At 47.8% G+C, this 25,363-nt stretch overlaps 1 protein-coding gene across 1 annotated transcript in view; it reads right to left on the bottom strand.

Annotated features, from left to right (window-relative positions):
• Window positions 1–25,363, bottom strand: part of COL7A1 (collagen type VII alpha 1 chain) — a 262,626-nt gene that overhangs the window by 187,801 nt on the left and 49,462 nt on the right. The window contains exons 6-12 of the mRNA XM_040360996.1: window positions 23,484–23,645; window positions 21,051–21,208; window positions 19,470–19,599; window positions 18,464–18,586; window positions 15,519–15,668; window positions 12,801–12,920; window positions 2,821–2,967 (exon numbers count right to left, since the gene is read on the bottom strand). Coding sequence (XP_040216930.1) covers window positions 2,821–2,967; window positions 12,801–12,920; window positions 15,519–15,668; window positions 18,464–18,586; window positions 19,470–19,599; window positions 21,051–21,208; window positions 23,484–23,645 — 990 coding nt within the window. The remainder of the gene's footprint in view (window positions 1–2,820; window positions 2,968–12,800; window positions 12,921–15,518; window positions 15,669–18,463; window positions 18,587–19,469; window positions 19,600–21,050; window positions 21,209–23,483; window positions 23,646–25,363) is intronic.

The following is a 25,363-nucleotide window of genomic DNA, read 5'->3' as shown; positions in this document are numbered from 1 at the left end:
CAACTTGAAGTTTCTTTCCTTGAGTGATCGGGGCTGCCCGAAAGTGGAGTATGGTGGAGTGGTCCATGGATCACTTTCTACCTTAGTGCCCTTTTAATATAGAGGTGTACAAGAGGGTGGGGAGGGCTCTGAGTATACCCTTCCTCCCCCATATGAGTTATGCAGAGTGGGTGTATGGGACATTCCAGACTCGTCTGGATTATGATTTGGAAACACTTTTTTTAGTTAGTCTAGTAGTCCGCTAATTCACGTGGAGTGCACGGTGTCAGGTATCCTTGGGGAGTAAAATCCTCCCTGTCGAAGTGGTGGTGAGGTTGGAAAGATTCAGGGTCTTGAGAAAGACAGGTGGCAGCAGGAGGCCTGGATAAGGGCGTGGAGGAATATCAGGACTCTGTAGCTGCTGCCTGTTGATCTCGGGGTGTGCGGCTTTCTTTCTGTGCTTGCTTCACTCCCCTAGATTTTCAGATCAAATATATTTTTGATAAAAGGCTACATGCATGGTGACGGTAATGTTCCTTAGTCTGGCTCTTCTCGTAGGGATTATGTTATGCGCAATTTGTTTTTTACCATTTATTATGTTCTTGTTTTTTGTTTTGTTTAGTCATATTCAATTATTTTGTAAATATATTTATTTATTATGCTTTTATTGTATATAAGTTGTTGTTTGCAAGATTTTTCAATAAACAAAATAACCCCTCATAATTGGCCCAGTGGGAGTTTAGACCCAGGAAGTCAGCACAGGTATAGTGGGATCCCCTCATAATGGGAAGAACAGGTGTGCAGACAAAGGAACTCAGCACAGGTATGGTGGGAACCCCTCATAATGGGAAGAACAGGTGTGCAGACAAAGGAACTCAGCACAGGTATGGTGGGATCCCCTCATAATGGGAAGAACAGGTGTGCAGACAAAGGAACTCAGCACAGGTATGGTGGGAACCCCTCATAATGGGAAGAACAGGTGTGCAGACAAAGGAACTCAGCACAGGTATGGTGGGAACCCCTCATAATGGGAAGAACAGGTGTGCAGACAAAGGAACTCAGCACAGGTATGGTGGTATCCCCTCATAATGGGAAGAACAGGTGTGCAGACAAAGGAACTCAGCACAGGTATGGTGGGAACCCCTCATAATGGGAAGAACAGGTGTGCAGACAAAGGAACTCAGCACAGGTATGGTGGGAACCCCTCATAATGGGAAGAACAGGTGTGCAGGCAAAGGAACTCAGCACAGGTATGGTGGGAACCCCTCATAATGGGAAGAACAGGTGTGCAGACAAAGGAACTCAGCACAGGTATGGTGGGAACCCCTCATAATGGGAAGAACAGGTGTGCAGACAAAGGAACTCAGCACAGGTATGGTGGGAACCCCTCATAATTAGCCCAGTGGGTGTTCAGACCAGGGAACTCAGCACAAGGATGGTGGGAGCTCTTCACAATGGACAGAGAAGATGTGCAGATCCAAGAACTTAGCACAGAGATCTCATCAACAGGGTCCTCGAGAAATAAAAAAATGTTGAGGGATTTAAAGAGACCCTGTCACCCTATAAAACCTATTAATCAAAGCACATACATGTAATAAATAATGTACAGTATGTAATTACCTTTCCTGCTGCCCTCACCGCATCAACTCTGCTCTGTTGCAGAAAACTGTTCTCTCGAGATCCACTAGGAAATGACCCTTCCCGGTATGTCAATTTCTCCTGTGTCCCCTGCAGCTCTCACCAGACCTAAGAGATCCCATTCCTGGTTGTGTTGCTTTCCCTGCAGACTTCATTGCACCAGTTCTCCACAATGTAGCAGAGTTTACTGGTGCGGACAACAGGAACAACAGGAAAGGCAAGTAGGTACAAGAGGCATAACTACAAATCATTGGGCTTCATAACAAAATTTTGATGGGACCTTCCAGCTAACTCTCTCTGCAAGCCATGACTAAGCACTGATAGCAGTGTGAAACGCGTAGGCTGTATTCCACCCTTTGCTGTTATTTGTAGTGCATTTTACACCTATTTTTTAAATAAAGACAACCTAAGGTTTTTTTTGGAGGTGCGGCTGTCCATCCTTTCAACTTCTACATTTTGCCTCATGCATTGCCGGCACTCCTGGCCTCCTGAGCAGCTACTGATTGTCCAGCAGACCCACCTTGAGCGGTAATTTCTCTTTCCCTAACTCTCTCTGCAGCTGGCAATGTCAACTGCGACAACACATGTTATTGATCTTCATATAATATGTCTAAGGCCTCGTACACACGACCGGACAGTCCGCCGAAAACGGTCCGCCGGACCGTTTTCAGCGGACATGTCCGGTCGGAGATTTTTTACACACAGCTGTTCCCGTTCTTCAGCTCTGGGGGCCGATCGCGGGACTCCAGCGGCGATTGGATCCGCGGGTCCCGCGGTCACGGAGCTTCAGACCGGGTCGTGGGTGCGCGCCCGCGACCCACGGCTGGACAATAGCACAGGACGTACCTGTACGTGCATGTGCCCAGCTGTGCCAGTCTGCCGACGTATATGTGCAGGAGGCGGTCCTTAAGTGGGTAATCTGCCATTGGCTTCTAATTGTAGGCAGGTCAAGATGTAAATGACCTTTTGAAAAAAATGACACTCCCACCTTACTTTTTTAAAAACATATATATATTTTTTTTAATTCAATATATATCATTGGTTTTCCAAGGGGGGGTCTCTTTTAATGTTCCCAGGTTCACCCCCTGCTCAGGTTCCATGAATTCACAGTTTGGATAACAGGGAACTGCAGAGGATATATAACGTTGATCATTTAAGAAATAAATATCCTAGTTATTCTTTGTTGGTGCATTTGAATGCTACCTGTTTTCACCCTCTTAGATATTGCTGGCCCCTCTGTGGCCCCAAAAAGTGGACTGACGGACACAGTGTACTCGGTGCTGGACTGGAGGTTCTGGATGAAGTAGGATTCTATAGATGGACCAACATCAAAGTCTTTCGTGTCTTCCCCTGAAAATTAAACACACAGTTCAAGTGTTAAAAAATTAGCAAAACTGAGGCCCCATACTCACGAGCAAACATGTCTGCTGAAACTGGCCCGCAGGCCAGTTTCAGCAGACATGTTTGGTCGTGTGTGGGCGCGAGCGGGCCGAATTCCAGCAAACATTTGCCCGCCGGGCCTTTTCCCAGCAGACAAATATTCCTGGACTTGTTTTAAAACAGTCCGCTGGAATTCAGCCCGCTCGGACATGTACGGTCGTCAGTACAGACCTACCGTACATGTCCAGGCGCCCGCCGTCCCTCGCATGCGTCGAATGACTTCGACGCATGCGTGGAAGCATTTTAAAGGCGGGCCGCCCACGTCGCCGCGTCATTGTCGCGGCGACACCGCGTCATCGACGCGGCGACACCGCGGACACGCCCCGCGTATTGTTTACGCGCGGACTTCTGTACGATGGTGTGTACAACCATCGTACAGAAGCCCTCTGGCAGACATGTATGGTGAAAACGGTCCGACGGACCGCTTTCACCATACATGTTTGTCCGTGTGTACCCGGCCTAAGGGTTACCATACATGATATAATCTGATTGTCAGGTGTCAAACACAAGGCCCGTGGGCCGAATCCGGCCCTACAGGCCGTTTCGTGTGGCCCTCGTCCTCCTCAAGACCCTTACTTTCTGCTTTTAACCACTTGACAACTGGGCACTTAAACACCCTTAATAACCAGACCAATTTTCAGCTTTCGGTGCTCTCACATTTTGAATGACAATAACTCAGTCATACAACACTGTAACCAAATGAAATTTTTGTCCTTTTTTTCCCACAAATAGAGCTTTCTTTTGGTGGTATTTGATCACCTCTGCGGTTTTTATTTTTTTCGCTATAAATGAAAAAAGAACGAAAATTTTGTAAAAAAATGAATTTTTCTTCATTTCTATTATAAGATTTTGCAAAAAATTAATTTTTCTTCATAAATTTGGCCTAAAATGTATACTGCTACATATCTTTGGTAAAAAAAAAAAAAAAAATTTGGATATTATTTAGTCTGGGTGAAAGTTATAGGGTCTACAAGCTATGGTACCAATTACTGAAAATTGATCAATTTGATCACATCTGAAGTACTGACGGCCTCTCTCATTTCTTGAGACCCTAACATGCCAGAAAAGTACAAATACCCCCTAAATGACCCCTTTTTGGAAAGAAGACATTCCAAGGTATTTAGAAAGAGGCATGGTGAGTTTTTTGAAGTTGTCATTTTTTCCCACAATTCTTTGCAAAATCAAGGTTTTTTTTTTTTTTTGTTTTTTTTCCACAAAAGTTTCATATTAGCAGGTTATTTCTCACACACAGCATATGCATACCACAAATTACACCCCAAAACACATTCTGCTATTCCTCCCGAGTATGGCGATACCACATGTGTGAGACTTTTACACAGCGTGGCAACATACAGAGGCCCGACATGCAGGGAGCACCATCAGGCGTTCTGGAGCACCGAGACCAATTCTGACATTCCTCTCCTACATGTAAAAATCATCATTTATTTGCTAGAAAATTACATAGAACCCCAAAACATTATATATGCTTTTTTAGCAAAGACCCTAGAGAATACAATGGCGGTCGTTGCAACTTTTTATCGCGCATGGTATTTGCACAGCAATTTTTCGAACGCATTTTTTTGGGAAATAAAACAGTTTTGTGCTTTTTAAAAAAAAAAACATTAAAGTTAGCCCAATGTTTTTGCATAATATGAAAGACGAAGTTACGCCGAGTAAATAGATACCCAACATGTCACCCTTCAATATTGCACACGCTTGTGGAATGGCGCCAAACTTCGCTACTTAAAAATCCCCATAGGTGACGTTTTAAATGTTTTTACTGGTTACATGTTTTTAGTTACAGAGGAGGTCTGGGGCCAAAATGATTGCTCTCGCTCTAACGTTCGCAGCGATACCCCACATGTGTGGTTTGAACTCAGTTTTCATATGTGGGCGGGACTTACGTACACATTCGCTTCTGTATACGAGCACGCGGGAACAGGGGCGCTTTAAATATTTATTTTTTATTTTTATTGTTCATTTTACTTAATTTATTTTAGTTTGACACGTTTTTCCCCAAAAATAAATGTTTTGATCACTTTTATTCCAATTACAAGGAATGTAAACATCCCTTGTAATAGGAATATAGCATGACAGGTCCTCTTTACAGTGAGATATGGGGTCAATAAGACCCCACATCTCACCTCTAGGCTGGGAAGCTTGGAAAAAAACAAGAAAAAAAACAAGAAAAAAAACGATCCTGGCTTCGATCGCAGCGGTGAGTCAGAAGAAGCACCGGAGGGCGAAGGGAGTGGGGACGTCCCTTTTTGCCTCCCGTAAGAACGATCAAGAGGCGGAACAGCCGCCATGATCGTTCTTATGGTGTAGAGAATCGCCGGCTGAAAAAAATGATATCTGAATGATGCCTGTAGCTGCAGGCATCATTTAGATATCCCTGCACAAAGTCAAGGACCTCATATGACGTGGGCGGGAAGTGGTTAAAACACATTTTTTTCCCCAGAGTATTTTCTGGGTATTGCAAAGTATTGGCCGGGGTATTGCAAAGTATTGGTGTGGGGGTATTGCAGAGTATGGTGCGGGGGTATTGCAGAGTATGGTGCGGGGGTATTGCAGAGTATTGGTGCGGGGGTATTGCAGAGTATTGGTGCGGGGGTATTGCAGAGTATTGGTGCGGGGGTATTGCAGAGTATTGTGTGGGGGGTATTGCAGAGTATGGTGCGGGGGTATTGCAGAGTATTGTGCGTGGGGTATTGCAGAGTATTGTGTGGGGGGTATTGCAGAGTATTGTGTGGGGGGTATTGCAGAGTATGGTGCGGGGGTATTGCAGAGTATTGGTGCGGGGGTATTGCAGAGTATTGGTGCGGGGGTATTGCAGAGTATTGTGCGTGGGGTATTGCAGAGTATTGTGCGTGGGGTATTGCAGAGTATTGTGCGTGGGGTATTGCAGAGTATTGTGCGTGGGGTATTGCAGAGTATTGTGCGTGGGGTATTGCAGAGTATTGTGCGTGGGGTATTGCAGAGTATTGTGCGTGGGGTATTGCAGAGTATTGTGCGTGGGGTATTGCAGAGTATTGGTGCGGGGGTATTGCAGAGTATTGTGCGTGGGGTATTGCAGAGTATTGTGCGTGGGGTATTGCAGAGTATTGCGAGTGGGGTATTGCAGAGTATTGCGCGGGGGGTACTGCAGAGTATTGCGCGGGGGGTATTGCAGAGTATTGCGCGGGGGTATTGCAGAGTATTGCGCGGGGGGTATTGCAGAGTATTGCGCAAGGGGTACTGCAGAGTACTGGCAGGGGGTACTGCAGAGTATTGCGCGGGGGTATTGCAGAGTATTGCGCGGGGGTATTGCAGAGTATTGCGCGGGGGTATTGCAGAGTATTGCGCGGAGGTATTGCAGAGTATTGCGCGGGGGTATTGCAGAGTATTGCGCGGGGGTATTGCAGAGTATTGCGCGGGGGTATTGCAGAGTATTGCGCAAGGGGTACTGCAGAGTATTGCGCGGGGGTATTGCAGAGTATTGCGCGGGGGTATTGCAGAGTATTGCGCGGGGGTATTGCAGAGTATTGCGCGGGTGTTTTGCAGAGTATTGCGCGGGTGTTTTGCAGAGTATTGCGCGGGTGTTTTGCAGAGTATTGCGCGGGTGTTTTGCAGAGTATTGCGCGGGGGTATTGCAGAGTAATGCGCGGGTGTTTTGCAGAGTATTGCGCGGGTGTTTTGCAGAGTATTGCGCGGGGGTATTGCAGAGTATTGCGCGGGTGTTTTGCAGAGTATTGCGCGGGTGTTTTGCAGAGTATTGCGCGGGTGTTTTGCAGAGTATTGCGCGGGTGTTTTGCAGAGTATTGCGCGGGTGTTTTGCAGAGTATTGCGCGGGTGTTTTGCAGAGTATTGCGCGGGTGTTTTGCAGAGTATTGCGCGGGTGTTTTGCAGAGTATTGCGCGGGGGTATTGCAGGGAAGGCAGAGCATTGCAGAGTATTGCACAGGGAAGGCAGAGTATTGCAGGGGTTAATGCAGGGATGGCTGAGCAGGGATGGATGGATCTGTGACTGCAATAGTCACAGATCCATCCCACACTGCTGCTGCCATCCGCGCTCTCCTCTCACACTGTACCGATCGGTACAGCGAGAGGAGGGAGGAACCGGCGTCATCAAATGACGCCGGTTTGTTTACCTGTGGTCGCGCCGTCATTGGACGGCGCGATCACATGGTAAAAGACCGGCGTTGCCGGTCAGTTACCGTGATCTGTGTAGCGCCGGGTCTCATAGACCCGGCGCGCACAGAATTTTCTGTGTGCGCGCCCGAGGCGGCGCGCATTACTGCTTCTGGTGGGCGCCGTTTCAGAACGGCGACCCCCAGTTAAGCAACCACCTTGCCGCCGTTTGTAGACGGCGGCTGGTGGTTAAGTGGTTAAGCAATGCATCCAGCTTCTTCCCAGAAGCAGCATAAGGAAATGGGGGTGCACTGTGATGTAAGGGAGAGTGGGGGACTCAACTTCTGATGGTGGGGTGGCTCTTAACATCTAATGTAAAGGGGAGGGGGTGCGCTGGACATCTAATCTTACAGATACAACCGGCCCCTTTGAGGGTAATCATAATGCTGATGCGTCCCTCGATGAAATTGAGTTTGACACCCCTGCTAATCCCTGTATAATCTCATTTACAGTTACCAATGCTATGTAATATGAAGACGAACCTATACAATCCGGTTCACAACACCCACGGCACTACCTGCCTGGAGTTTGCATGTTCTCCCTGTGCCTGCGTGGCATTCCTCTGGGTGATCCGGTTTCCTCCCACGCGCCAAAGACATGCTGGTAGGTTAATCGGCTCCTGTCTAAATTGGCCCTAGTATGTGTATGAATGTGAGTTAGGGACAGGGCTCTAGTCCTGCGGGAACGCGTGGGAACGGAGTTCCTGCACTTTTTTCACAGCAGGAACGCAGTTTCCTTTGCAGGACTACAGCAGCCGAGCCGCCCGAGCCAATCCTTTACTAAGTGGTGATGCCCAGCTCGAGTTACTGTCAGGGGCAGGCGAACCTTAGTAATCCTTTATGTTACTGGCCGCTTCCTGTATATGGATTCATCGGGTAGTGTGCGGGTATTCCGTCACTTCCTCGATGCCGCAATGTCTCCTGGGAGCTTTTGTCAGTGGGCTGGATTCAAGAAGCAATTGCGCCTGTGTAACCATAGTTACACAGGCGCAATTGCTTACTTGCCCCGGCGTAACGAATGCTCCTGATTCAGGAACCTTGTTACGCCGACCGCAGCCTAAGATATGCGCGGCATAAGGCTCTTATGCCCGCATATCTTAGGCTGCATTCTTGCGATGGCCGCTAGGTGGCGTTCCCGTTGTGCTCAGCGTATAGTATGCAAATTGCATACTAACGCCGATTCACAACGTTGCGCGAGCCCTGCGTACGCAGTTTACGTCGTTTCCGTACGGCGTATTTCGCGTAAGGCTGCCCCTGCTATTAGCAGCCAATGTTATGTATACCCGTCGTTCCCGCGTCGCAAAATTTCAAATTTACGTAGTTTGCGTAAGTGATTCGTGAATGGCGCTAGACGCCATTCACGTTCACTTTGAAGCAAATGACGTCCTTGCGACGTCATTTGCCGCAATGCACGTCGGGAAAGTTTCCCGACGGAGCATGCGCTCTACGATCGGTGCGGGAACGCGCCTAATTTAAATGATTCCCGCCCCCTACGGGATCATTTAAATTGCGCGTGCTTACGCCGGGCATTTTGCCGGCGCGCCCACGCAATTTACGGAGCTACTGCTCCGTGAATCAAGGGCAGCGTAGTAATTTTGCCCTGCGCCTCCGTAAAAAAAGCCCAATTCTACCTGAATCCAGCCCATTGTTCCCAGGAGACATTGCGGAGGTCTGCTGCGAGTTATCGCGGGATTTAGAAAGAACTTGCTTAAAAAAACATGCAGTTTAGTAATTATGCATATGAGCGTATCATTTTTTTTTTTGGTGGGGGAGTGGATCTTGGGTGGGAGTTCCCACACTTTTTTCCCCAGGACTTGACCCCTGGTTAGGGACCTTAGATTGTAAGCTCCCTGAGACAGGGACTGATGTGAATGTACAATTTACAGTATATATAAAGCACTGTGTAAATTGTCGGGGCTATATAAGTACCGTAAATAAATAAATAATAACATATGAATGTTTAGTTTAGTTAAATGCCAAATCAAAGCAATTCTTTGCTTTTGTTAATGAACCTTAAACCTGATTAATTGCACCTTTCAAGTGAAGTGAGAACACTTGTTAGTGATATCAGCTATTATTAATTATTTAATTTATACACTACTTTATTTCACGAGATTGCACAGATTGATATTCACTTTATATTTTTGTTTTACTTTTGTTAGTCTAGAATAGAATACGGGAACCACTGCCAACTCTTCATTGGGGAGACCCTGAGACTTGAAGAGGAAGTGAGGAGAGAGAGAGAGAGAGAGAGAGAGAGAGAGAGAGAGGGGGGGGGGGCAAGGAGAAACAAAGTGAAAGAGTGAGGTAGAGAGAGAAAGACAGCAGGCTACATTATTTATGATGGGGAGAGTGGATGGGGGAAAGACAGAAAAGAGAGAGAGAGAGGGGGAAGGAAGGGAGGTGGGAGGTAGGAGCTACAAGGAGAGAGAGGGGAGCGGGAGTTAGAAAAAGGGGAAAGGTAGGGACTAAATCATGATGAGAAAAGAAAGATAAAGAGAGAAGAGAATTAGAAGGGGGGGTGGAAAAGGGGGAAAAAGGGGAGACGGAGATGGAGGGGGGAGGGACATGGGGAGAGGGGAAAGAAGGGGGAGAGAGAGATGAAGAAGGGGGAGGGGGAGAGACATGGGAAAGAGAAAGGAGGAGGGGGAGAGAGAGATAGACAGAGAGGAGGAGGGGGAGATAGAGATATGGGGGAAAGAAATGGAGAGGGAAGAGAGAGAGAGACGGGAGGGGGGAAAGAGAGAGATGGGGGAGAGAGAGAGACAAGGGAGAGAGATGGGGAAGGGGGGCAGAGAGAGAGACGGGAGGGAGAGAGAGAGAGATGGGGAGGGGGAGAGAGAGACAAGCGAGAGAGAGAGACAGGGGGGAGAGAGAGAGACAAGGAGGGGGAGAGAGAAAAATGAGGAGCGGGAGAGAGAGACGAGGAGGGAGAAGAGTGAGAGCTGGGGGGTGAGAGAGAGACAAGGAGAGAGAGGCAAGGAGGGGAGAGAGAAAGACAGGGGAGAGAGACGAGGAGGGAGAAGAGTGAGAGCTGGGGGGTGAGAGAGAGACAGGGAGAGAGAGGCGAGGAGGGGGAGAAAGAGAGAGATGAGGAGGGGGAAGAGTGAGAGCTGGGGGGCGAGAGAGAGACAAGGAGAGAGAGGCAAGGAGGGGGGAGAGAAAGACAGGGGAGAGAGACGAGAAGGGGAGAGAGACGAGGAAGGGGAGAGAGACGGAGAGGGGAGAGAGAGAAACAGGGATAAAGAGACAAGGAGGGGGAGAGAGAGAGATGAGGAGGGGGAAGAGTGAGAGCTGGGGGGCGAGAGAGAGACAAGAAGAGAGAGGCAAGGAGGGGGGAGATGAGGAGGGAGGAGAGTGAGAGACGGTGGAGAGAGAGATGAGGAGGGGGAGAGAGAGACAGGGAGAGAGAGAGATGGGGAGAGATGAGGAGGGGGGAGAGAGAGACAGTAGAGGGTGGAGAGATAGAGAGAGATTGGGAGAGAAAAAGGTCAAGAGAGAGTGGAAGAGGAGAGGGACAGGAGAAAGAGATGGTGGGAGATAAAGAGATGGGGGGAGGGGAGAGAGAGACATGGGGGGAAAGAAAAAGGGCAAGAGAACAGAAGGGGGATGGAGAGAGAGAGACGGGGAAGAGTGAGGGGGAGAGAGAGAGACAGGAGAGGGGGTGAGAGAAAGGATAAGAGAGACTGGAAGGGCGAGGGGAGAGAGAAGGGAGAAAGGGAGGAGGGAAAGAAAGGGCTAAGAGAGATAGGGGGTAGAGAGGGAAGATAGATGGTTAGAATGAGTGTGTGAAATACTACGTCTCTCTGTGAGCATAATCTACATTTCATATTTTCCTACATTTCTTTCTGACAAAAAAAGACAGTTCAAAAAAAGGACAACCCAGATAAACCACAAGTGACTGTTCTCTATAATATGTTAGTATTGCACGCTTCAACAAGGGCTGTAAAATAGTTTTTTTTATAACAATGTTGCCTGCAAAAAAAAAAAAGAACTTTAAAGAACTTTTTCATATCATACCAAACATGAACATACGGACAAGAGTGATACGTCACAAGGTTGTGTGAGGACTGGCACTTGTGTTCTTTCATGTTGAACTCCTATTATATTATTAGCTTCCTTAAAAAAATCTCAGTTTGAATGTCTTCCAAAAATTCCGTCCAACTAGGTAACTCCCTTGTGCCTTGGCCCTATAACCCAAGCAGACAACAGTTGGCACCGATGTGGTGCAAGTCTTTACATTGCTGCTATCAAAGGCGCCATGCACATTCTTGCCCGTTATTAGCTTGTGGTGAGGCTGAGAACCAAAGAAACCACTTTAATTAAAACATCTGAATGATCAGAGGAGACCCCCCCCCCCTTATCAAAGGATTGCTTTAAAGTGTAGACATTATTTTGTAACCTGAACCAAAGCTGTGCGCAGCCTATTGCATTAGGGTGTGCATCCCAAAGCCCAAACACACACTACCGATCGCTCACGGTGTTCATTCAGAAAGGGAATGGGCCGGTAAATGACATATTTACCGGCCCCTTCCCCACTCCTAAAACATTCCAGCAGAAACAGCCAATAGGAGAGGAGGGAAGCTGGCTGTGCTGTGGCTGGGGGGGGGGGTATGGGAGCCAGGGCAGTAGGGGGAATCTGTGCTGCACAGGGTGATTAGGGTGTGCCTGGGCACACCTGACAAACCCTGTGCACACGCCTATGACCTGAACCAATATTTTAGAAGAATGGGCTTTCCATGGCTGGGGTGGGTAGGGATGGTCATCACAGGAATCAGGGCCGATCCTAGGCAGGGTGCACAGGGTGCATTGCACCCAGGCACCTGCAGAGGTGGGGGCGCCGAAGTGCCAGAGTTCTCCCCTCCCTCCTTCTCTCCTTGTTTGTGTCCGTCCAGAACTAGTGTTCTGAGCATAGGTGTGTGTCCGTCCAAAACTGATGTGTGAGCATAGGGCAGCCCGTCCAGCCTGGCAGTGCTCGGGGGAGGGGCCGCTCCTCCTCCTGACATGAGGGTTCTAGTTTTCAGTGGCTGCTGAGTGCTGATGTGCAGGAATTAATTCCTAACACTGGGAGTCTTGGATCCCGCACTGTCTCCACCAACTCTAGTTCGAATTCCTCCCACTCCCATCTCTATCTCAGGCTGCACAGAGAGAGAACCGAGGTGAGTCACAGTGTTCAGTGTGCTGTGTGCTGGGGATGGCAATCCCAGCATCCCTTTACACGTGCTCTGGGCTGCCCCTGCTCTAGATGTTTTATGGCATGATAGATTGCATAGGATACACAGCCCCTGCCCATTCCTGCGCCTAGTCCATCTACAGATGTGATGTATAATGAGATGTAAAGGGGAGGAGTTAGTAAAAGGACAACGCCCATGTGAGGGCGCCAGAAATATTTCTGCATCCAGGCGCCTGTGACCCTAGGATCGGCCCTGACAGGAATAAACAGTTTATCGGCGCAGTGGCACTAAAGCCAAAAAGAGAGCAGAGCCCATCCAAGGTACATGGGGAACAACCACTGAGGAAGGAGGTGATGGTAAAAAAAAGATGCACTTTTTCGGGTATCCTAAAAACAAATTACCTGATTCAGATACCCAGGAGATACGGTAGCCGGTGGCACCTCTGATCCCTCTCCATGTGACCCTCATGCTTTGGGATGTCACATCTTGTATATTGAGATCTGTCAACCCATCGACACGTCCTGTGGATACAAAGAAACAAAATGGTTATATTTGTTTTACGTCAATTCAATAAAAGTCAACAAATCGCGATCTTCAAAGCTGAACTCCTTCCATTCAGCTAGAACACAGTTGAAATCCAATAGGTGTTTCACTGCATATAAACGCAAAAGTGTGAATGGGCCCTGTAACGGGAGGGCCATGGGACCCAGAAGCTCTTACACAGATTGAGCCAGGAAATAAGGGACATATGTTGGATTGTTTTAACATGGGTCTGTAATACATAGTGGCCCAGATTCAGCAAAGCTTGCGCTTTATTTGCGCGGGCACAGGGCAGCGATTTTGCCGGGGGCGGGAATCATTTAAATTAGGCGTGCTCTCGCGCCGAACGTACAGCGCATGCTCCGTCGGGAAACTTTCCCGACGTGCATTGCGGCAAATGACGTCGCAAGGACGTAATTTGCTTCAAAGTGAACGTGAATGGCGTCCAGCGCCATTCACGAAGCACTTACGCAAACGACGTAACATTTGAACGTCGCAACGCGGGAGCGGCGGTATACTTTAGCACAGGCTGCCCCTGCTATTAGAAAGGGCAGCCTTGCACTAAAGTAGCCGTACGGAAACTCCATACCTGGCTTGCGGCCGCGCAAGATTGTGAATCAGTGGTAGTATGCAATTTGCAGAAACCGCAGATTCAGGCGTAGCAATAGGGAAACAGTCCTGCTCCCACGTGTAATGTTTCTTTCGCCACTCAAGCCTGAGTGGGTTTAGTGTACCTGGACAGGCCTCTCTCACTGACCTGGCAGCCAGAGTATCACTCGGAATATAGGAAAAAGTCACTGCCACAGACCCTCCTTAGAATTAAGATAGCGGAGATGATCCTCCTTGATAGACTTTACACCTGGATCTCCTTCAGGTAGTTTGCAGTTAGGTTACCGACTGATAGGTGACCAACGTCCAGCCTCTCAGTACCCGGTTACCTTGATCCCTGGTGGATGGTCGAGACCCTATTGGATTACCAGCCTCTCTTGGCTCTCCTCAGGTGGACTCCCCACCGAACAGCTTCCTCTCAAAGGAACAACGCTTGGGATCTTCTTAGGAGTAGGGATCCAGGCGATTACTGGGGCCCAGCCACAGCTCAAATGTCCTGGACCAACGTGGTCCCGGAACCAGGAACATCGTGTGGCACGCGCACCCCGGACTGGAAGGCCATTTCGCCGGGGCGCCGTGGTATGGTCACCATGAAGGTGGGTGCCACACAGGAAGAAGACCCAGAGCAATGGCGTTTGCCTCATAAATACCCTCCCCCAGCATGCACAGCGAGGAGAACCCCCCCCGATTGGCTGCTGTGGAAAAGCACCCAAACCTCGACTCCACTGCTGCCACCTGTCGTCCTGGGGTGAGATCAGCACCCCAGAAGCGAAGGAAAGCTGAGAAAGAGACCCAAATTTAAACGAATCAACCTGGTCAGAGCTAACTAGCTCTCTGACCCCCTCTAAATTTAAATTAGCACCGGTTCTAATGCCGCGTACACACGATTGGTCAAAACGATGAGAACGGTCTGATGGACCGTTTTCATCGGACCAAACCGATCGTGTGTGGGCCCCATCGGTTTTTTATTCATAGGTTAAAAAAAAGCAATCTTGTTTTAAATACCTAACCGATAGAAAAAAAACGATAGTTAGTAGGCACAACCATCGGTTAAAATCCACGCATGCTCAGAATCAAGTCAACGCATGCTTAGAAGCATTTTTAACCGATGGTGTGTAGGCACGACGGACCATCAGTCAGCTTCATCGGTTAACCTATGAAAACGGTCCATCGGACCGTTCTCATCGGATGGACCGATCATGTGTACGCGGCATTAGAATTAACCAGGCGCTACACAACAATAGCAGAAGTTGCCCAAAGGGTGGCGGTAAAGAGCTCAAAAACCACGTGATTTGGTGAAAATTGGCAACAAATTTCCTGCCGTGTGAATGCAGAACAAGTTCACGGCCAACGCCCATTCGGACCAAAATCCACGGAAAAGTCAGATGAAAGTCCGATCGTGTGTATGAGGCTTTAGCCACCTTGGAAAAGCACCTTTTGGCATTTTCTTCAAGTTGGGTACCACCAGACCTTGTCATTGAAATGCTGGTTTCATAAGGACTCGTACACACGACCGAACATGTCTGCTGAAACTGGTCCGTCGGACCAGTTTCCGCGGACATGTTTCGGTCGTGTGTAAGGCCGACCGGACAATTTTCCGGCGGATCGGACAGGTTTCCAGCGGACAAATGTTTCTTAGCATGCTAAGAAACATGTCCGCTGGAAGCCTGTCCGTCGGACATGTTCGGTCGTCTGTACGACTCACCGGACATGTCCGCTCGGCCGAAACCTTCCAGGGTCGCGCACGTCGCTGCGTCATCGTCGCGGCCACGTCGCGGCCACGTCACCGCGTTCGCTCTCCGCGGGAAATTTGGTCTGATGGTGTGTACAGCCATCAGACCAAAATCCGGCAGCGGACATGTCCGCGGACCGTTTTCATCGGACTTGTCCCGTTGTGTGTACGAGGCCTTAAGAGTTTGAATCTCATGCACAGGAGTCTTTTTTTCAACCAACTTGTGTAAGATACTTACGTGTGCGTCCACTTATTGTGGCAGGTGTACCAGTTTGCCTTTGGAATTGCGGATAAAGCACCAGGATGTATTCGGTGTCAGGTCTCAGGTCATTAAGCGTATCGGATAGTGCGCTTCCACTCAAAGTCTTCTCTGCCGTTCTTCCATCCCCTGCACACCAAAAAACACACAGTTAGAGTGGGAAGTCATGCATCGCCCATCAATCATCATACAGCTGAGCATCACAGCGAGCAATCAAAATGATCTGTGCTAAGCAGTGTTTGCTGGTGAGTCACAAGCTTGTATCTTTGCTAGCCTCGGGGCTGAATATTCTTTATTTGTTGGAGATACATTGCCACGGTAGGGTGTGGTACGGAGAAGGATACGTTATGGCTGCGGACATGTAAGGATCAGATGTAGACATGTACAGGTGTGTCCCAGGCTGATGCTGGCATCCTTCCAGGTGCGCTAATCTATTTTATTTTTAGAATTTAAACACCTAGATACCTTCAGATCATTATCCTAACACCAGATAGGTCTTCTGAACACTGTATATCACTGTCTTGCTGAGCAAATTGCACTCTATGGTTAGATGCGTTCCGACACATCTAATCAAATTGCCATGGGAGGAATTGGCAGGAATAGAGACGCAATGTAGATGTTCAGTTTGAAAGTACATATGTAGGGAGGTATATACAAATCTATTTTCATATAAGATACTATTATCTGGTCTTATCTGGATTATTATAAAGTGCTGTTAACACGTCATACAAGTATGTGATACAGAAGGCCTAATGTTCTGGTTGGAGTTGATCCAGACTAGGGTTGTCCCGATACCGATACTAGTATCGGTATCGGGACCGATACCAAGCATTTGCCCGAGTACTTGTACTCGGGCAAATGCTCCCGATGCTTCACCCGATATTTGTACTGTCAGGGGTGATCAGTGCATGGGGAAGTTACATTCACCAATCACCACTATATAGTGTATTCCCCCCGTGTATTCCCTCCCCGTGTATTCCCCCCGTGTATTCCCCCCGTGTATTCCTCCGTGTATTCCTTTGTGTATCCCGCCGTGTTTCTCTCCCCTTCCGTGCTCCTCCTCCACCCCCTGGAACTGTCAGGATGGAGAGCGGTGTAGGAGCCGGTAAATCCAGCTCCTTACTGCTCCGAATGGACAGAGTCAGTGATCACTGACTCGGTCCATTCACATAACTGAAACATCGTAAACTGTGTTTACAATGTTTCAGTTTATGAATGAAGAGAAGACGCTGTCTTCTCTACATTAATTTTCAGCGCAGCTGATGCTGCCGAGAAAGGGACTGGGGAACGTGTGTCCCTAGTCCCTTTCTCTGTCTCAAAGGGGAGATGTCAGAGGCCCTGATATCTCACCAAAGCCCCGCAACAGGGCTGAAAAAATAAATAAATAAATAAATAAAGAATAAAAAAATTATTGTAGAAAAAAATAAAAAAATAAAAGAAAAAACACACTGACACAGTCCACCCCCCCCCCCCCTTAAAAAAATAAGAACATTTTTTTTGTAAAAAATAAATTGTTAAAGATAAAAAAAAAAAAAACTACTGACACATGTGCTGCTGTCACATGAGATTTAAAAAAAAGTATCGGTATTCGGTATCGGTACTTGTACTCGGTCTTAAAAAAGTGGTATCGGGACAACCCTAGTCCAGACCAAGGGTCTCTAAACTTTCGAAACAAAGGGCCAGGTAACTGTCCTTCAGACTTTAGGGGGGCAGGACTGTGGCTAGTGAGAGTAGAAAAGGTCCCGACATCAGTGGGAATAAATCATGCCCCTTCTTTGGTGTCTGTGGGAGGAATGGGACCCCATGAATGGTGTCAGTGGGAGGACTTGGTGTCTCTTTTATACTCTGGAGCTCCTGTTGGATTTCTGCCACTAATGTGGAGGCTTCCATGTGTAGATGGACATTTTATGGTTACACAACCAATCAAATTGCTATAATTTTTTTTATATGGACTATAAACTGAAGGACCTATGAATAAATGGATGTGGAACGAATCATTTGAGTTTCCATTATTTCATATGGGGAAATTTGCTTTGATATACAAGTGCTTTGGATTGCAAGCATGTTTCTGGAACTAATTATACTCTCAATCCAAGATTTTACTGTATCTAGAATTAATGATACATTAGTGTGATGGTGGGAAGTGGGATAGTGGGAAGAACGCTCCTTACACTTAACAGAAATTGTTCACTGCTAAAGGAACCTTTGCAACCTCTGGAGGAACACTATGATTCTATGGAACCCTGGTTGAGAAACCGTGCTCTAGAGGTTGCTAATAGATCCACGAGCATAAAGAAATTTCTGCCTCTCAGATAAATAACTACTGCCAGGTTGTGCCGACTCCAAGGGATTTGAGGGGGATGGGGAGGGGGCGTAGGGGGGGGCTCTAGCACACCACCTGTGATTGACAGCTTTATATGCACATGTTTGGGATTGTATAGATGGGGGTGTGTCCCTATTCACTCTTGATTCAGAATACACTCAGCTCTCCTCTACGAGCTGTGCAGCATGTGCCCCTGGAAGCTCAGAAAGGCTGTGTAAATTCTAAAATTTGAATAGATGTGGGGAAGAGAGGGCTGTAGATAAACAGGTATAACGTATGTAGGATTAGATTAATCTCTGTGTATCACCCAAAGCTAGTCTCTTTACTGGGTATACACTACAGTATGTAATGATATACAACCACTTTAAGGGTTATGTTAGTACTAGGAGGGAGAACAAGGGATAAAGTGTGTATAAGTGTGTGTAAACCCAAAAATCTATGTTTAGCATTGTGACCCACTGTGTACAGTTTTTTCCAGCAAATCATTTTGGGGAATCTGTTGCAAAGTTTCTCACCTGGAAATCCTGCCAGTGACAACACTTCCTGTTGCCATCTGACATTACAAAACTCAATAGAGTAACACAAGGGGCCACATACTCACCTCTAGTGGAATAGGTCAGCCGGTATCCAGTTGGCGGCTCTGCTCCAGAAATGGTCCATGCTATCCTGAGGAAGGATGGGCCGGCCTCTGCCACACGGAAGTTTGATATCCCAGCTGCGCTCGCTGCAAAATAAGAAATGTAGGTGCAAAATGTGAAACTCTACCTATAAAGGCTTAATAGACATAGGCCCAGATTCACAAAGCACTTACGCCGACGTATAACAAGATACGCCGACGTAAGTGCAAATGTGCTCCGTCGTATCTGTGCGCCGGACCCACAAACTAAAATGCGCTTAAAAACAGGCTTCATCCCGCCGACGTAACTTGCCTACGCCGGTGTAGGGTGGGCGCACATTTAGGCTGGACGCATGGTGGCGCTCCCATTGATTAGCCATTCAAATATGCAAATGAGTGAAATACGGCGATTCACGAACATACGTGCGCCCGACTCAGTGCACGTAAGTTGTACGTCCGGCGTAAAGTTATTCCCCATAAAGGAGGTGTAACCCAGCAGCAGACATGCAAAGGTCTGCACCAGGGAACACAAGCCGGCGTATTTTACGTTGGACGTGTCTGGCTGGGCGTAGGTTACGTTCACGGTCGTATGCAGTGATCCGGCGTAGTTTAGGCAGGTGTTCCGACGTGGTTGTGAGCATGCGCAGGGGGATGCATCCACGTCACGGCGCATTCGCAGTTCGTGATACGTATCTGTCTGGCGCTCGGCCCATCATTTGCATGGGGTCACGCCTCATTTGCATTGCTCACGCCCACTTCCACCTACGCCGACTTACGCCTTTGAAACCCAGCGCAGTTTTGGCAGCACTGGCTTTGAGAATGCTTGCCTCTCTGCGCTGCTTCGGCGTAGCGTATATTATTTGCGCTACGGCGGCGTAATGTGCGCCCTGCTCTCTGTGAATCTGGGCCATTCTCTTTACCCTCATTTGAGGATAATTCATGCAAATCTACTACATGCAATTTTTTTTTCCCCAAAGTTAAACAGTCTTACATGTTCTCCCTCTGCCTGAGACAGATTGGCCAATACTTTCAGCGTATAGTGCAGTGACGCTAACGGAATACTCTGTTGCGGCTCTGAGGCCTTGCAGGACGGTATTTGTCTGTGCTGCTGTTACGCTGATCTGTGGACAGAAATCACAATCACTTAATTGTCTTATAGGATATAACATTAAATATTATATGGCAGTGGTGTGATATAATAGGGTCATCATCGTAGGGTCTGCATTTCAGATGCTAGCCATACCACTGGTCAATTTGGAAACTAAAGGGGGAACCTTTGCTACTCCACAAACAGTATAGAGTAAAACCTTGGATTGCGAGCATAATTCTTCCCGGAAGCATGCTTGTAATCCAAAGCACTTGTATATCAAAGCATATTTTTTGCAGAGAAAGAAATAATGGAAACTCAAATGATTCGTTCCACAACCATTTATTCATAAGTCCTTCAGTTTATAGTCCATATAAAAAGATTATAGCGATGTGATTGGTTGTGTAACCATAAAATGTCCATCCACAAATGGAAGCCTCCACAAGGGGATTAGAAGCAAAATCCAGCAGGAGCTCCAGAGTATAAAAGAGAAGAGAGGCGCCTCTAATGGGCCGTACAGACGACCGAACATGTCTGCTGGTCCGCGGACCAGTTTCAGCAGACATGTTCGGTCGTGTGTAGGCCCGAGCGTGCAGGATTCCAGCAAACATTTGCCGGGCTTTTTGAAAGCCTTGCGCCGGACGTCTTTACGATACACCGCCGCAAGTTTCCAGGTAAGTGCTTTGTGGATCGGGCACTAAAACTGGAAACTTGCGGCGGTGTATCGTAAACGGGTTACGTTACACCGGGCGCTCTTGTACGTGAATCTGGGTCGCCTCCACTGCCGCCTCATACTATAGAATATGCGAGTTTTTATCCAGATACATGTGAGTGAACTTGCTATCTTTTTACAATAAATACCCAGTTTTATACCGGTTTACACTATGTGGCCCTTCTCTTTCCATTTTCTTTCAACTATTTAACCCCTTGCTGAGCTGCAAAGATCCAAGGTTATCCATTTATGATCATACACTGATTGATTACTTCTAGCAAGTTTCTTGGTGATTGCTACTTTGTGTACCCTGTCTGGTACTTGAAGCTTGTTATGACTTGATTGACGTACGTCATTTCAGGTCCACCATCTTCGGTAAGCCTCCATTTACTACCACTGGTGGCGGTGATCACTCACTACACTATTTGTCTCGATGGGATTCTAATCAAGTTCCCTCATTTTGCACGTGGTGTCTACAGATATATGGACTTTGTGTTTACAACCATTGGACTTTATCTTTCACGAGAACTTCTTTATTGCATTTGTTACTTTATTTATGTTCCCTTTGTTCCCATGAGGAACTACCACTATAGATATTAATTTGCCATAGCGCTACACAATTTTGTTTCTGTTTGTACGTGAATCTGGCCCATTGTCACTTAGCTTTGACCCTACTTTAATACATGGCTGCAGCATACACGGAAGAGGACCCATGAAATGATTATTATTTCTCGGAGCCCATAATAGTTTGCCCAGGCAGAAAGAACACATACCTCTCTCAGCTCCAGTGGGATCTGCTGCCCTTGACCCGTCAGAGGACCATAGACAATTTTGTAACCGGTGACAGGTCCAGTGGCCGCTGTCCATTGTATCCTCAGGGAGTCTGTTGTCTGGTCAGAGAAAACCAGGTTGGAAGGTCCCGTGTAAGCGGCTGAGAATGAACACAAAGGGATAGACTTAGATTGATGGGTCTGTGATCTCCCTCGTGTCACATTGAACTGCTTTCTAATTTAGTGAACATATTTAAAGGGGTTTTCCACTTGTGTCCATAAAACATGGAATAGTTCCGTCCCCCAAGGACACAACAGAAAAGGGCACAAACTTTTAGAAAAATTAGGGGAATTGCCTTAAAGTGGTTGTAAACCCACTATTTGGACTTTTACCTACAGGTAAGCCTACAACAAGGCTTACCTGTAGGTAAGGAGAATACCTCCTAAACCTGCACGGTTTAGGAGATATTACCCCGGCAATGCGGGCGGCGCATGCGCAGGGGGGAATCCACGGCGAAAGGACCGGCATCCGCCGGACCCTGCCGAGTTTTAAATCTCCCGTGCGCACGCGCGGGAGTGACGTCATCGCCGCTCCAGCCAATCACAGCGCTGGAGCGGCGATACCCGGAAGACACGCCGGAGCAAGATGACATCCTGCTCGGCGTGGACCAGGTAAGTGGTACACACCTCGTTCCGAGGTAAGTATTTCATAATAGGCTAGTATGCGGTGCATACTAGCCTATTATGCCTTTTGCATTGCAGGTTTGGGGGAAAAAAAAAAAAAGTTTATGCGGTTTACAACCGCTTTAAAGCGGAGGTTCACCCTAAAAACATGTATATAACATTACATTCTGCATACTTCCAACATTTACAGTATGCTGTTTGTTTTTGTTTTTTTGCTGTACATACCGTATTATTGCTATTTTCCACCCGGCTTCCGGGTGCTCACTCCAGCGGGAGTAGGCGTTCCTATGCAGAGGCGCAGTGTCATGTGGGACTTCGCCCAGAAGATTGACGTATTGAGAAAACCCCCCCCCCCTCCCCCCGGCGGATAAGGCGCGTCACGAGTTTCTGAAAGTAGCCGAACTGCGAGTCGGCTTTATACGGCGCTATACGGTGCCTGCGCACCGACTAGGAGCCGTGTAGAGCTGACTGCGCAGGCGTCGTATAGAGCCGACTCGCAGTTCGGCTACTTTCGGAAACTCGTGACGCGCCTTATCCGCCGGGGGGGAAGTTTTTCTCAAGACGTCAATCATCTGGGCGAAGTCCCACATGACACTGCGCCTCTGCATAGGAACGCCTACTCCCGCTGGAGTGAGCACCCGGAAGCCGGGTGGAAAATAGCAATAATACGGTATGTACAGCAAAAAAAAAAAAAAAAAAAAACAGCATACTGGGGTAGATTCAGGTAGGGCTGCGCACTCTTACGGAGGCGCAGCGTTCCGTTTTTACGATACGCCTCCGTAAATTACTTGCGCTACGCTTCATTCACGAAGCAGTAGCTCCGGAATTTGCGGGGGCGTTCCGTAAAAGTGGCCGGCGTAAGCGTGCGTAATTTAAATGATCCCGTAGGGGGCGTGGATCATTTAAATTAGGCGCGTTCCCGCGCCGAACGTACTGCGCATGCTCCGTCGGGAAACTTTCCTGACGTGCATTGCGGTAAATGACGTCCCAAGGATGTAATTTGCTTCAACGTGAACGTAAATGGCGTCCAGCGCCATTCACGATTCACTTACGCAAACAACGTAATTTTCAAAAATCGCATGAGCAGCCTTACGCAGAAACCGACGAACGCAAACGACGTAAAATTCGAACGCCGGGCGCGCGTACGGTTGTGAATCGGCGTGAGTATGCAATTTGCATACTCTACGCTGACCACTACGGGAACGCCACCTAGCGGCCATCGTAAGAATGCAGCCTACGATACGACGGCATAAGAGCCTTATGCCAGTCATATCTTAGGCTGCAGTCGGCGTATCGAGCTTTCTGAATACAGAAAGTCGATACGCAGGCGCTACTTAGCAATTGCGCTGCGTATCTATGGATACGCAGGCGTAATTGCTACCTGAATCTACCCCACTGTAAAAGTTAGAAGTATGCAGAATGTAATGTTATATACATGTTTTTAGGGTGAACCTCCGCTTTAAACAGTTCTCATGAGAACAAGTGTCCCTATTGGGAGAATTCCCTTTACCTTCTGTTCCAGGGCCTACTATAAATTTGTGAATTTACCATAAATTTCTGTCCTGATGACACTTTAAGCAGGGATTTGTTTTTTAAGTGGAAAACCACTTTTATCTGGAAAGGAACAAAGCCAGAATCAACCCTGCAGTTATCGAGGAGCTACAACTCCCAACACACCCAGCCAACGGGTCACTGGAGGGTATGCTGTGGAAGACATTGACCGTTGGCAGCATAAACAGGGAAGAGACTTACCATCTGCAGGCAGGTAGGTTCCCCCAGTGGTCACACAGACTTTCCGTGACACCAGAGGCAGCAGAGTGGTGAGGATCTTGAAGTCGTTGACATAGAAGAAAAAGTCATCAGACGGAGTAGAAGCCACCCTCGTCAGTTCCCGACTGTCAGCTTTCTTAATTCCTGGGGAATTGAAAAACAAAACATACATTTTCATTGAATATAAAGTACAACATAAGCCTAAAACTTTGGGCCAGATCCACAAAGAGCCGCCGTAACTTAAATATTCTGATTTAAGTTACACTGCCGCAAAATTTCTACCTAAGTGCCCGATCCACAAAGCACTTACCTAGAAATTTTCGGCTGTGTAACTTAAATCCGTCCGGCGCAAGGCGTTCCTATTTTCATGGGGCGAGTCCCATTTAAATTATGCGCGCTCCCGTGCCGGACGTACTGCGCATGCTCACGACGTCATTTTCCCGACGTGCTTAGCGCGGTTTTACGTTACGCCGAGTTTTGTGAATCGCACCGGGTAAAAAAAGTTGCGTCGGAAAAAAATACGGCGGGAAAAAAAAATTAAAAAAAATAACAGCGTCGCGGGTAAGAAGGGTCTACTTTTACAAGGTGTAAACAGTTTACACTTTGTAAAAGCAGCCCTAATTTTACACATGCAACCTAATACTTACGGAGACAAAACGAAGCGTAAAAGCTTTGTGGATCTCCGTAAGTGCTAATTTGCATATCCGAAGCTGCATTTCGACTCGAAATGCCTCCAGTGGCGGATGCGGTACTGCATCCTAAGATCCGGCAGTGTAAGTCCCTTACACATGTCGGATCTTCTGCCTATCTATTGGAAACTGATTCTGTGGCTCAGTTCCAAAGATAGAAACAGGGATACGACGGCGTATCAGTAGATACGCCGGCGTATCCCTTTTGAGGATCTGGCCCTTTGTTTTTGGATTTGGATACCATAGAGCAGGGGTGCCCAACCTTTTGAAGAGCAAGGGCCACTTAAGCAACTTGGTAACCAGTCACGGGCCACAATGAGTGGAGCGGGCAGATGACAGGTCACGGCTACTCTATAGGCCCTCCGATCTGCCCAGGTGGAAGGGGACAAATTCCCTTCTGTTTTTCGGAGGTAGGCGGGCATAAACGGAACATCTGTCACTCTATAGAGGTGAATTGAGGGTCCCGTTTAGGCGGGTTGATCGTGTGAAAAGGGCCTAAGGCTGATTTCACACTGATGTGCTGTGGTTTACCCATACCGCAGGTGCAGCGTAGTGGACCTGTGTCTATCCCGTGGCTTAGCTGAACTTTGCCATAGACTCTGCCTGTGGCAAAAGCCGGCGCTGTAGAGGAAGCATCGGCTTATGGGGGCTCTGCTCCGCAGTCGCTTTCTTCCTCTACCACCAGCTTCATTCACAACACTGGTGCTGCGTTATGGCAGATCGGCAACCTGTGATCTGGGCTTGCCAACCCGCCATTCCAGAGCAGGAGGTCGCGGGCCACATCAGAGTGCTCCGCGGGCCACTGGTTGGCCACCCCTGCCATAGAGAATAGTTAAAAATGAGGTCCCCCTTTTTAGGAAAGAGTAGAATTAGATTCTTATGCCGCGTACACACGCTCAGAATTTCCAACAACAAATTCCCAACAACAAATGTTCGATGTGAGCTTTTGGTCGGATATTCCGACCTTGTGTAGGCTCCATCGGACATTTGCTGCCAGAAATTTCTGACAACAAATGTTTGAGAGCTGGTTCTCAATCTTTCCGTCGGGAAAAGTTCTTGTCGAAAATTCCGATCGCGTATATCTAAATCCGACGCACAAAAAACCTACGCATGCTCGGAATCAATTCGACACACGCTCGGAATCATTGAACTTCATTTTTCTCATCTCGTCGT

The sequence above is a fragment of the Rana temporaria genome, chromosome 7 (assembly GCF_905171775.1).
Source record: "Rana temporaria chromosome 7, aRanTem1.1, whole genome shotgun sequence".
Classification (NCBI taxonomy): Eukaryota; Metazoa; Chordata; class Amphibia; order Anura; family Ranidae; genus Rana; species Rana temporaria.
Note: the sequence above shows the minus strand (reverse complement) of the source record. Positions and strands in the feature narration are given on the sequence as shown.